Below are 12,531 nucleotides of genomic sequence, written 5' to 3'. Positions count from 1 at the left end.
GGCCGGCGGGGCCAGCGCAGCCGCCTGCGGGGCGGCCCGGCGCGAGGAGCCCGAGGCCGGCGGGAGCCCGGGCCGGCGGCCCTGGAACTGACCAGGGTCCTAATGCGGCGCCGGGGGCCGGACACGCCCGGGGCCCGCCTGGCCCAGTCAGCACATCCTGGCCTGCCCGCGGCTCCCGGCCATGAGCTGGACGGGCTCCGGTTCCAAATCTCATCTGAGATGGCGCTTCGGAAGATCAACGCTCCTACATCCTTGTCTGGGGAGAGGGTACTGAAGTAAACAACGACTCCTGCTAACTCTGCAAGGGGAGGGTATTTTGCAATGGGACCACTGAGCTGCTTAATAAAATCCAAAACACCGAACAAACTCTTACTGGCTTCATTAGAACAGCAGTATTCTCCACATGCAAACAGGACAGGCCATCATGTGTCCTGGAATAACACCGATTTTATTTTTTTTTTAACTACTAGTCCTACAGTTACATAATTTTTAGTCCTTTGTTCAGTGACCAGTTTTCTAAAAGTGATGCCACAAAATAAAATCCTTTCAGATGGCTTCCTCAGTGACAACACATAAAATGAAAAAAAGCAATAGAGGGGAGCGAGTGTTTAAGGTTACACTTCGTAACAGCTCAAAATCACTGCTTTCACCAAAATCACTGATTCAGGGTCTGTCTCTAAGAAATGGCCTTATTATAGAAATGCAACTGCAATGAGTGGTTTGCTGAGACATGTTTTGCTCTGCCTAAGATCACAGACTAGGATGAGGCACTAGTAATACTCAAGACAGCAGAGTAACTGGCACTTTATATCAAAGTCTCTTGGGGCTTTAAGCACTGAGACCAAAGGAAAAATTATTGAAAAACAATGTTTTTAAATGTCTCCATGAAAAGATCATTCACATATGGTCTTCTAGAACATAAGCCTAACACCGCATTTCTTCATTTTTTGACAATTGCCAAAACTAAGGAAAGGATAAATAATTCATGCACAGAAATAAATAAATGACTTCATGCAAATCTAACAGCCTAAAATGTTATGAGCAGTAGTAATTCATTTTTTAAAATGCTGACACATTCTGTGAACTCACAACAAAAAATGTGTCCTTCAGAAAAGTCCCTGATCAAGATCCAAGAATAAACAAGAGTATGATGACGTGTCATGGGCTCCCTCGCAAATTGCATAAACCTTTAAAGAAGAGCTACTCGCTCCACAAAGCATGCGAAGAGAAGAAACAGAAAAAGCAACCCTCCCCAAATAACAGCGGTTGTACTTCCTCCCTCCTAAGAAGGCACGCAGTACTTTTCCTGATCCAACCGGAGACACAATACTAATCATGACAACACTAGGATTTTCATGATCTAATCATGACAGTATTAGCATTTCACAAGCGATGTATTATATATGTTTTTTGACAATAAACTGACTCAGCATTTAAAACTCTAGGCCAGATGAAGCCATAGCTCTCCCCAAAGTTAACGAAGAAGACAGCTCACATTTGAAACCCACTGGCAAACACGCATGCACATATCCCCCAAAGTCTTACCTCATCCTTTCGCAAGTGCAAAAACCCACCCTACCGAGCTGTCAGGACTCCAGTGGTTTTCCATGAGGGCAAAACCAGAATCAGGCTCCCTCACTGACCCCATAAACACTGATGTGCAAGAGCAATACGCACATCCAGTCCTGACCCCCCTGAACAAAATCAAACTTGGAAGGCAGACAGAAAGAAAAACAATGTTTCATGTCAGAAGTTGCTAGAATGCAAGCAGATTATGCCAACTGCAACTACTGCAGCCTTCAGATGAGTAGCAAATGAGTGACCTGTCCGTACATTCAGTGGGGACAGTAGCTTTCACGGAAGGTGGGTAAAAAAAGCATCATATCAGCCTTTTCTTCCAGAGTTACCTTAGAGGTAGTCAGGGTTTGAAAGTTTCTATTACTCCTTACAGTAGGTGCAATTCAGTACAAATAAAAGACCGGGGGGAACTTAGGAGAACAAAAGGAGGATGTCCTATATTCAGACTCCCACTAGCAGGGAGCTGCACAGGTCACATTTTACAAGGAAGAACCAACAATCTTTCAACAACTTCTCTCTCCCCCCATCTCTTATATAGAGATGGCAGCAATCCTCCTACCCTCATTCACTGATCCAAGCTGGAGAGTAAGGAAATTACACCTCAGTGTTTCCAAACAGAGTGCTGGGAATTTTGAAAGCTCTTCAGATGTCTGCAGCTGCAACAGGACAACTCAACAGGGGCAGAGAGAGCAAGCAGCCTCAGCAACCAGTCACCAGCTGGCTGCCAAGGATCGTCCTGAGCTGTCGCGCTGCAAGCTCATCCTTCAACCAAGAAATCCTCTCATATCATACAACACTCACAGCTTTATTTCCCTCCTCTTGCCCATTGTTAGATAGTAAGACCTATCTAACAATGCCATAACACAAAGCAAGGTTTCACACTTTTTTTCTGGAGCATGACCTTTCTCTGCCAAAGTTCTGCAGGGCAGGGCAGGGCAGATGGGAAGAGAAGAGTGATTTTACAGAGAATTTAGCTTTTACCTCTTACCAAACCTACTAGGTACTGTATTAGGCATTGCCAAGCTAAATTCCACGGTGTCAACACCCTTCAGCTGGGAGTCTGGCCCTATTTCTGTACGCAGGATTAAACAAGTACCTGCTCTGGAAGGAAATATTTGATAGGTACGGATGAGTGTACCTCTTCTTTTCAGCTCTGTGGTCAGTATGTTTAGCCAAAGCAGAAGCACAGGTAATAGTTGCTATACCACAAGTCTCAGCACAAGGAGAAATGAAGGGTTGTCCTTTGGGTTATTACCCTACTGAACATCACACCTAGCTATAATAGCTACTCTATATGAAGGAGTAAACACAAAACCAAATTGCTCATCCGGGCTCATTTCTTTCCAGCCCTTCTGAAACAACAACAAAGAATGTACCCACTCCAGGGACAAGGATAGGACAGACTTACGCAGCTAGCTACCAGTGAAGATACTGTCCCAGATAAACAAAAGTTAATTTAAGCTATGGCCACCCTTCTGTCAAGTTTGCTACAGTCCTACCATTACTTCCTTAACCAGACCGCTGGAGTTTTTAAGAATTTAGGAAGTCAGGAATACAACAAGCTCACGAAAAGAATAAAGTAATTTCATAACCAAAGGGAAAACAAAAAGAAATAATTAAACACATTTCCAGGAATTTGGTTTTTTTCCCCCTCTATGTTTTTTAAAGCTATTTATTGGACAACCGAGGCACTTTAATCTCTGAGCCAGAGGCAATGAATGGTCCTGGCAAACAGCAGTCTAGAAATTGGCACAGAGAACTACCCCACAGTTTAAATATGCTTATTCAGATGCTGTTCAAATTGTGTGAAAATTTAACTGTTTGCGAATTGGTACAGAACCAGTTTCAGGGGTAGGTTGGCTGCAATTTTCAGTGAAAATATTACACAACAGATGACCAGCTCACAGTTTCTTAAAAGAGTTATTAGGGTCCCATATTAAAAGCTAGTGGGCAGTTTTTGTTGGGGGGTGGGCGCGTGTTTGTCTATGTTAAAGAATCAAAGACAGGCACACGCTTTCCAAAGCGCTGTGATTTGCCTTGTCTGACTCCAACCTTCCCCAGAGCATTGCCACTTACCTCTTTGCAGTTAGATGCATATTTGAAAGTCAAGTTCCTTGGCAAGGAAGCCTCTGCCTGAGTTAGGGTGCCTCCATCAGCACTGGGATCCAACGGGTGATCGTTTACAATGTATGTGCACTTCTCTTCAAAATCAGCTTCTGTCCACAGAGTCATGTCAGCATCCTCCATGTCCATTTTCATTGTCCACTCTCTCCCTTTCACCAGATCCTTGAAACTCACAGTGTTCGAGCTACACTGTGTAGCAGCCTGGAAAAAAAGAAAACAGCCTTTAATCCTCATTGTCCTTCAGTGTTGTGGTTTCCGTCGATACAGCATGACTAATACAGTTGTCTGTGACACTTTAAAAGCGTATGCAGGATACTTGGTACAGTTGAGTAATAGCCAAAAAGCAGTGTAAACGAAGCTGCTCTGACTGAAGCAGCGCCTTAAAATGCCAGCCTTGGTAATAACGAGGGAACAAAAACAGAGGAAAAAATCCCTAGGCTGACAACCGCTTTACCTCTTTCAGACCCTTTCTTTAATGCTTCAGAGAAAAAAATATTCTGTGCTGAAGAAAACGTGGGGTCATGGCTGCGAGACCACTTAGTCGCCTGTGGAAAAGCTGCCTCAGAAAAGTGTCACAAACAAGGAGAGGAAGAGGAAAGGAGCCGCTGTCTGCGTCTGAATGAAGCTAAAAATGGAAAGCGCATGTTGGAAGAGCGGAACCCAGCCTTGCCTCTTCCAAATGGGGAAGCCTGAACTTTCCCACCGGCTTTCAACACAAACAACTTTCAAAACAACCTGGCCCCCCCGCCTCCTCCTGACGTCCCCTTATCCTTTGGCATGGGAGGCTGAGAAAGCCGACATCCTGCCAGCATCACTGTAGCAGCAACAGCCCTGCACAAAGCACTACAGCACATTTTTGGGGGTCAAAACAGAGAAGGAGCAGGGGAAACAAATAAAATAAATATTTTTTAAAAAGCTCTTCTATCCCTTTTGATTTTGATGGTACCTACTAGAATTACTACCTCAAAGCACTAGATATGAGCCTAGCAGGACAATTCCAGCAAGTCCTTCAGCCCCTCGGTCTGTTCAGGACAGAAGCACTGTTATCAAAGCTATCCTCGAACAGGTATTAGGGTCAGGCTCTTTCCATAAGATTCACCAAAATCTGTGCCTACGCCTGTAGCTGGGAATGACGTTCAATCCACTGTAAAATCTCTTCATTTTCCTTTTTCGAATACGCAGCAACTACGAAATTCACACCCCTCCTCCGGGAAAAACGAAACGCGAAGACTGAAAGTGCACGATCTTCCCAGAAAGAGGGTAAGGTCTGACTGACTTGCGCTCGGGGGAGACCCCCAGAGCTCCCCTGGGACCGCCCCTGCCGGGAGGCACGGCCGAGCCGCCCGAAGAGGCTGAGGTAGGGGTAGCGGCACGCAGCCCCCCCTCGGCCGCCGCGGGACCAGCCCCGCGCCCCGTCCCGAGTGCGGTCGGGGCGAGCGGTGCGACAGCGACGGACCCTCGGTGTGGTATGGGGAGAGGGGACTAACAGCGAAACTCAGGCCGCGGGGGAAGGGAGGGGGGTGGTGGCGAGAGCTGCGCGGCGGAGCGAAAGGGTTAATGCCGATCAGAGGAGCGCTCTCGCTCCGGGAGAGGCGACGAGGAAACTTTTGCTCCGTCCCGCGGGCGCCGGGGCGGGCGAGAAGCAGGAGCCGGGGAGGTGGAGACGGGTGTGAAGGGGGGACGGCATCGCGCTCCTTACCGGGGCAGAGTCCGCGCGCGTTTCCACACCGAAGCCCACCGGCGGCGGCAAACCTGGCTCATCTCTACAGAGTAAACATTTCTCCTTCCTTCCAGTGGCCGGGTCCCCGGGAGACTGACTCACACCTCCAGCCGCCGCTCCTCTCCTGCTCCTCCCTCCCCCGCTGTCAGACAGGTGCTGCTGCTCTTGCCGCTGGGGAACGCTGGGGGGCCGCCTGCCACAGCCGCGCGCTCCGCTCGCCCCGGCCCGCCCGCCGCTCGCCCGCCCGCCCGCCCGCTCTCTCGCACCGGCCCCTCCCTCCCTGCCTCCTTCCCTCGGCCCCTCTCCCCACAGAGCGGGAGGTGGGACCCTACCTGCGACCCCTGCCCCCGCCCAGCCCACCCGCGTTGGGTTTTTACATCACTATTTTTTTTCCCCTCCCTTTCGACCCAGACGTCAGCAGGGAGAGCCGCGGCGCTGCCCTGCCGCCGCGGTCTGCCGGGCGGGCGCTTCGCGGAGAGCGCACCTGAGGCAGCTTTTACTAGAAATCTGTTTCTCGTGCTATTTTTAAGCTCCGGTGTTCAACACATGCCCGCTTTCATTCTTCTGCAGTTTGACTTGATAGAACATTATAAAAAATAACAATTAAAATTACTCCCAAGTTCCCAAGGAATATTGATTTAAAACTCGATTCAAAGTGCCTGCTCCCAAACCCTAACAATCATAGTATTTCACTTGAGATGTTGCATTTGGGAGTTTCAGAGTTTTGATTTTATCCCTTTCCTGAGTCTCCTTCTAATCAATGCCTGTAAAAGGAACTGGGAAAAACATTTCTGTTTCTTCCCTTAAAGAAAACCTTCCCGTCTCCCTAGATAACAGCAGGGAAGCTCACAACAGCAGCAGGGAAGCTCACAACAGCAGCAGGGAAGCTCACAACAGCAGGGCACGGCAGGCAGCATTTCCAAACCCGTTGCCTCTTTCACAGTGTGGTAAGAAAATGAGCACAGATCTTGCACAGCGCAACGTGTAAGTGACCATCCAGGAACATGCTGGTGATGGAAGGAGGATTGGTAGAGCAATCAGCAGATCCCTGCACCCAATTTTTTTCCCTCCGATCCAAGTCAGCATGCTGGCTGAAGGAAGGACATCCTGTGATGATGGCATACAATGTCCTGTTTGTTTATTATTAAGAGCATTCCTGCTTCTCATTACAGAACAACCAGATGCCTTACTTCCTTCAGTGGTCCTGTCTCTTTAGTGAGGCATCCTCAGGCTCAGAGGAACAGTGATGCACAATTCCATTTATAGCCATCCACAGCCCAGCACGAAACACTAGTTGTTGCACTGTGAGGCAACTCTACTACTTTTCCTTCTTCTCACGTCTGCAAGCCTATTTCTCATCACTTTCCAGGCACTTTACATGTCAACCAATTTCACATCTTCTTCTAAACATACATCACTTATATTTTAGGGTGATCTGGGTGTTATGTATTTCTTCACAGGAAAAAGGGAGAAGCAGCGGCGGTGGAGGGGGCGAAGCAGGTTTTATGCAATCGGGTGCCTGTCTGTCTCTCTGACAGGCATACACAAACCCCTTTCCCTTAACCTGATCCTCCTCCCACTGATAAAAAGACGTGTGGAAAGGATTACTTGCCGTTTTCGGCCTGCGATGCTGAGAATAGCATATCTGTGTAAAGACCTTCCGTATGCACTAGCACGGGAGGGCTCGTGGCAGCAGACATAAGTAGGGCAACTGCTGGCAAGTCGGTGTCCTGGCTTAACTGCCACCACAGCGTAATTCCACAAGAGAGGTGGCCTGAGCACTGGGCTGAAGGATATAGGTGTAATTGGATATACCCAGTAAAACGAAGGCACATCCAAAATGAGGTCTAGGAAGGCTCTGAAGTAGGAAGAACCATTCATTAAAGGAGAGAAATCCGGCCTACTTGATTGGGTTAATTAACTGATGCTGAGTCACACTGCATAGAACAGAAAAACAATGTAGTCATACTGAAGGTGATTATTTTACCAAAAAAAAGTCTCTCTCCGAGAGGCAGCTGTTTCAGAGCTTTTCACTTCCCTGTTAGCTTGAAAGAAAAACAAAAAAGGGGAGGGGGGGGCAAGAAGAAAGGGTTGATGTGTTTCCTTCAGGGACTGATCTTCTTAACGTGAAGCAGAGCAAGAAAAAAGCAAATCTGCTTTTCAAGGAACTGAGAACGCTTTTGGGCTGGAAAACAAGAGGAAGAAGAGATTAGATCAGATCAGATGAAGTAAAATGTTCCTCAGGACAGGAGGATGCCACTATCCCAGGTCAGTGCAGCTCTTTCCCTGGAGCCTGAGGAGGCGAGCACAGCCTGTGAAGCCTATGGACTTCAGATAACTCTGAGGCACACTCCGAGGCTATCCTGAAATTAACTCCAGGTGCCTCAGTGAAGCTGAGCCCAGAACTACCATAGCGCAGGAGAAGGGGTTTCAGTGCTGCGCAGGTCTAGCCTAATAGTGCCTGATCTGGAATAAAACTAAGTTTATCAAGAAAAAGAGACAGAAACAAATTGTTAAGAATGCGTACTAAAGTAAGAAACACAAAGGAAACTCTGCCATTAAAGAAATATATAGACTGACCTTCTGACCTTCCTCCTTAAGAGAGAAACATAAAAAGACACCCTGTTCAACCAGAAGTTCGCTGCTCTTTTATAGAAATCGTTTGTACCAGCAGCTGCTATTGTCTGGAATGTGCAATCTCAAAACGTTGTTCATTTCAAAAAGATCATTTTTAGTCATATTTTATTTTTTCCTTCTCGCTCAGAGAAAACCTCAATTACTGTATTAATCAGCATTTCTCAGGCAGCTCTCTCTCCAGCAGCTTTCAGCCTGGCAACAAATCATGAATGGCCCTAACAGCTCTGATCTCAGAAATCCCCATCCATTTCCTTTGATGCTATCACCACTTCAGCTCAACAACGAGCCTGCGCAACTCAGCCTCAGCTGCCACTGCTGCTGTTCTCCCTGCCTGCTGTAAGGGGAAGAAGGAGGGAAGGGAGCTGGCTCTAATAGATGAAATTTCTTTAGAAAGTTGGAGGGGAGATAAAATGCACACAAGAGATTAAAGAAGAGTCTCATTTTCACATCCTCCCCTTCCCCTTCCCCAAACAAGGTCAGTGGCAGATTGACCACATCAAGGGTAACTACCAGACCCACCCCCATTTCCCACTTCCTGCATGTAGGCATCCTTGTGCTGGTAAACATTTGGGGACCAGTTGTGGTCATTACTTGGAGAAGGTACACCATGTAGTTGCACGACTGCACATCTTTTAAAAGCCAACTGAGAAATAAAACTCTAAGAAGAACTTGCTTTCAAGTTCTGATATACACTCACGTTTTGGGGCCACATTTTTGAAAACGTGGTTGCTGTCAGATTCAAGGGAGAGAGAGACCCAGCACACTCTAGTGACTGTGCAACAGGAAAAGTTACAGCTGTCTTCTCACAGACTGGCCTGTCCTTTGCAAAACAGTGCCTACAGGTTTCAGATATGATCTCAGAGGCTTTGTATGCCCTAGACAACTTTAGCATGCTATTGCCTATAAGGAGAGAAATTAAAATTGCTCTTGAATCTACATGAAGGTTTTTACAAGGGCATTTGGGGTGGTGTGTGGTGTAACGAGGAGGCTTTTGAATTAACACATGCAGCTTTCAGGGACTGCTTTTAATTACAGAGCACCCTGGTCATTGCCTCGTAGCACTTCCAAATGCCAAATGTTTATTTTTGTCTCAGCTGAGCACTACCAAGAGCCGATCTTTTGGCTGCACTCTCAGCTACTGTCTAGTGCAAGCCTTAACATCACTTTTGGTTTCTGTTGTTTTATCCTCTCAAGAAATTTTCCTTAAAAAGAGAAAAAAGGAGTCAAACTAAAATACCATATCCCTTTTTGTTTCCAGCTAGGCCTTATTAAAATACTGCTCAGATGACACACGAATAAACCAGAACAATCCTCCTCCAACTGAATAAAAACATTCTCCCAGCACAGAAGCAAGAACTAAGCTTCAGCCATTTCCTCTCATTGAGGCTTGACTTTGAGAAGGAGACAAGGCTGTATGGGCCTGCTATCAAGAGGGCAAGAAGGCTCTGTGAGAAGGTGGACCACAGGACCTTCTTGTCTACCATCAGCCTTCCCATCACACTTCTGAGCAATGGTGATCTTGGGAAAGGTAAGAATGACAACCAGAAGCCCATAGAACAACACTTTTATTGTCTTTGCATGTTTCTATGAACCTAAGTTCGTATTGGACAAGAAAACCTGAGCACAAAAATCAACCTTTCAAATCCCAAATGTGGATTTTTGAATATTCTACCACTGCAACTGAGTCTGAGGCAAAATTTATGACAACAGGCCAAACCATTTCAACCACTTTCCAACCTTACTGGTGACAAAAAAAGGGTGTGTTTTGGAAAACTTTCATTTAACATAGGCTGATTTCTAAATTGTCGCAGAAGAGGTATAGGGTGGTATACATACATTAGAAGGCTCACTCCTGTGAATATTTCAGGTATCGGGCCTACAACAAGCTCACAAGCTGAAATAATGAAGCCACCTTAGAATTAACTGCATAATTTACACTTTCATGTCTCTTCCCTGCTTGGCAGTCATGACACTTTTTGGGGTATTCTCTGTTAAACCTGCCTGGTAAGACACAGTGATATGAACAATAGTGAAACTTCAGATTCTGCCCCTATGCAATTCCGTTTTCATTTCAGATACTCTCTGGGTTTACCAGTCTCCTGGAGCTGATGAACACAGCAGAAGGAGGGTGAGATCCATGGGTGGAACCACGCCACTTTTCTCAGACAAAGAGCTGGCCGCAGAGTGCGTTTCAAAACAGATTAACAAAAACAACAGCTACACACTATGACAAAGTGCATGTGGTGGAAATGAAAATATTTACCCACAGATTATCACAGATCTAGCAATGTGACTACCGTGCATCTAGGACCAAAGGATTCAAAATAGTGACTGTATGTTTAGAGCTAATTAGGGAATCTGGTAGGGTTGGTCCAAAGGACCACTTTTTAATCTTCTAAGAGTACAGTTGTCATTTCTTCACCTCTCCTACCTCAGGGTGGTGAAATAACAGTCTTTTCATACCTATGTGTTGGGTGGGGGAGGGAAGAATTCCTGTGCTATTAAACACAACTTCTCATTAAATAGTTGACACCTTATCCTTCTTTAAATGTTGTAATGTTTACTTTGCAAAACCCAGGAAAGCTTTTAAAATAAAGATAGCAGAGAGATTCTTAAGCCCGGTGTCCTTGCTTATCTGCTCTTTATCAACCAGCTATTGTTTCTGGAGGAGCCCGTTGGGGAAGGTGGAGCAAAGGGGGTTAATGTTCAATAGGTATCTATCAGTTCCCCTGAAGGAATAGCGCTGCTGACAGAAGAGCAACACTGGGGTCTCAAGTACTTCCTGCAGAATGTGACAAATCAGAGAAGAAAAAGAAAAAAAAAAAAGAGGGCTGCAGCTACTTTTTTTTTTCTTCTTTTTTTTCCTCTCTTTCCCAAAACAACTAGTTTTAAGAAATACATTGTCTTTAGGAGAGATAATCCCACAATAGAGAGTCCATTAGAGGTATTAAAGCATTGGCAGTGCCTGATCTACAAGAAGGGCTCTGTCCTGACAATAGACAATTAAAGCTGATAAATCTGCACTACTTGTTGCCGTTCTAATTCCTCGTAATTGTATGCTACTTGTCCCTGCCTCCTGCGTCCAGGGATGAAGCATGCTTCTTTAATCTCCAGAGTACCTGACCTAGTTCCTATGTGGTCTTTTCAGGACCTGTTTTCTTCCCATCTGGACTTCTTCCCTCCTACTCTCCTTTCCTGCTTCTCTCCCCTAAGCATTAAGAAGAGGTTACGATAGAGGGCACAGAAAACACCAGAGCACAGCACCCGGATCAATAATTCTGGAGCCCCAGACAATGCGCTAATCTGCAATAACAGCTAATCATGGTCAATTTGGCACACCAGTGATTAAACAGTACTTTTCATTAGGCTCAACAAGTAGAGCAGACACACACTGACAATTCAAATTGCCCTATCAGTAAGAGCTGCCAAACTCACGTGCACTTCTGCATTTGTAGCTGCTGCATCATTAGACCTGCCAGACTAGGTCTTTGGGGGGGGCTTACCTGTTTTCTTTTTGACATTTTATGGACTAAGACTCCTAACTGTGTTTTCTATAAAAAACAAGTCCCTGCCTCATTTCACTGTCACAAATTCTCTTAGTTAAAGGGCTCAGTGGGTGAAATTGTGATGCTGAAAAACGATCATTGCAATTACATATTTCCTCTTGGTGCTGACAACGTTCTTGGTTTTACTTTATGTCTCAAAGATATTTGCTGTTTTTCTCAAATTTCCTTTTTATTTTCTTGGAAATATTGGAAGCCTGCTGATGACAGAACAGAAGCATGAAAATGTGCAGCACAGGATTTAGAAGATGGAAAACAAGTAAAAATTACCTTGAATCTATTTATTTTTCAAACTGAACTGTTCAGCCAACATCAAAAATATTTGGACACTCAAGAACGGTTTGGATTTTCTTTTTTCAGCCCTGAACTTGTGAACAAGCCACTACCGTCTCCACCTTAGAAATCTACACAGCTAATAACCTTTATATGCCATTTTGATAGTGACCTTCCTGTCACCCTCATAGAACAATTTGTTTTGACAACAGTTTATTCTGGTTGCAGTAGTACCTAGCAGGTCCATTTTGCAAACTGCCCTGAAAGCCTAACCCAAGAGTTTACCACAATTTTTCTCTAAGGCACAGCACCAAATTCCAGGACTCCTAGAGACCAACCCCACACACCCAGAGGTCTCCTTCTGTTTAACTTTAGCTTATCATCCTTGTAGTAACTTGAATAAGTGTTAAAACTGCATTTCAAGTTGCTCGTAAAAAAAAAAAAGAGCGTGGAAGATGTCAAACAAAAGCAGGAAATGTCTATTCCACTATTAATATTAATGAATCCCTAATGCATTTGTAACCCACTTGAGGTTAAGTCAGTAGAGTTCTTCTTCTGACAGCTATTCCTCTTCAGACTACTACTGCTGAAATGTTGATGCTTTCCCTTTTGCTTTGTAATCTTTAAACCAAATTT

General features: G+C 45.5%; 1 protein-coding gene and 1 long non-coding RNA gene across 5 annotated transcripts in view; one reads left to right on the top strand and one right to left on the bottom strand.

Annotated features, from left to right (window-relative positions):
• The window catches only part of PRDM1 (PR/SET domain 1), a 56,683-nt gene that overhangs the window by 19,526 nt on the left and 24,626 nt on the right, over positions 1–12,531 (bottom strand). Inside the window, exons 1-2 of one of the 4 annotated variants that reach the window (XM_027634074.1) lie at positions 5,402–5,550; positions 3,655–3,903 (exon numbers count right to left, since the gene is read on the bottom strand). In XM_027634074.1, the coding sequence (XP_027489875.1) occupies positions 3,655–3,837 (183 nt within the window). In that variant the 5' untranslated portion in view covers positions 3,838–3,903; positions 5,402–5,550. Of the gene's footprint in view, positions 1–3,654; positions 3,937–4,156; positions 4,478–5,401; positions 5,551–12,531 lie in introns of those variants that run through there. The other 3 variants (XM_027634070.1, XM_027634071.1, XM_027634069.1) reach the window with 3 other exon arrangements.
• On the top strand, positions 4,754–10,656 carry LOC113942901. Its single transcript, XR_003526104.1, has 3 exons — positions 4,754–4,962; positions 9,318–9,587; positions 10,135–10,656. It is a non-coding gene; the product is annotated as an uncharacterized LOC113942901 (long non-coding RNA).

The sequence above is a fragment of the Corapipo altera genome, unplaced genomic scaffold (assembly GCF_003945725.1).
Source record: "Corapipo altera isolate COAL_440 unplaced genomic scaffold, ASM394572v1 2b, whole genome shotgun sequence".
Lineage (NCBI taxonomy): Eukaryota > Metazoa > Chordata > Aves > Passeriformes > Pipridae > Corapipo > Corapipo altera.
The sequence above is the reverse complement of the archived record's forward strand: the minus strand, read 5'-3'. Positions and strand labels throughout refer to the sequence as shown.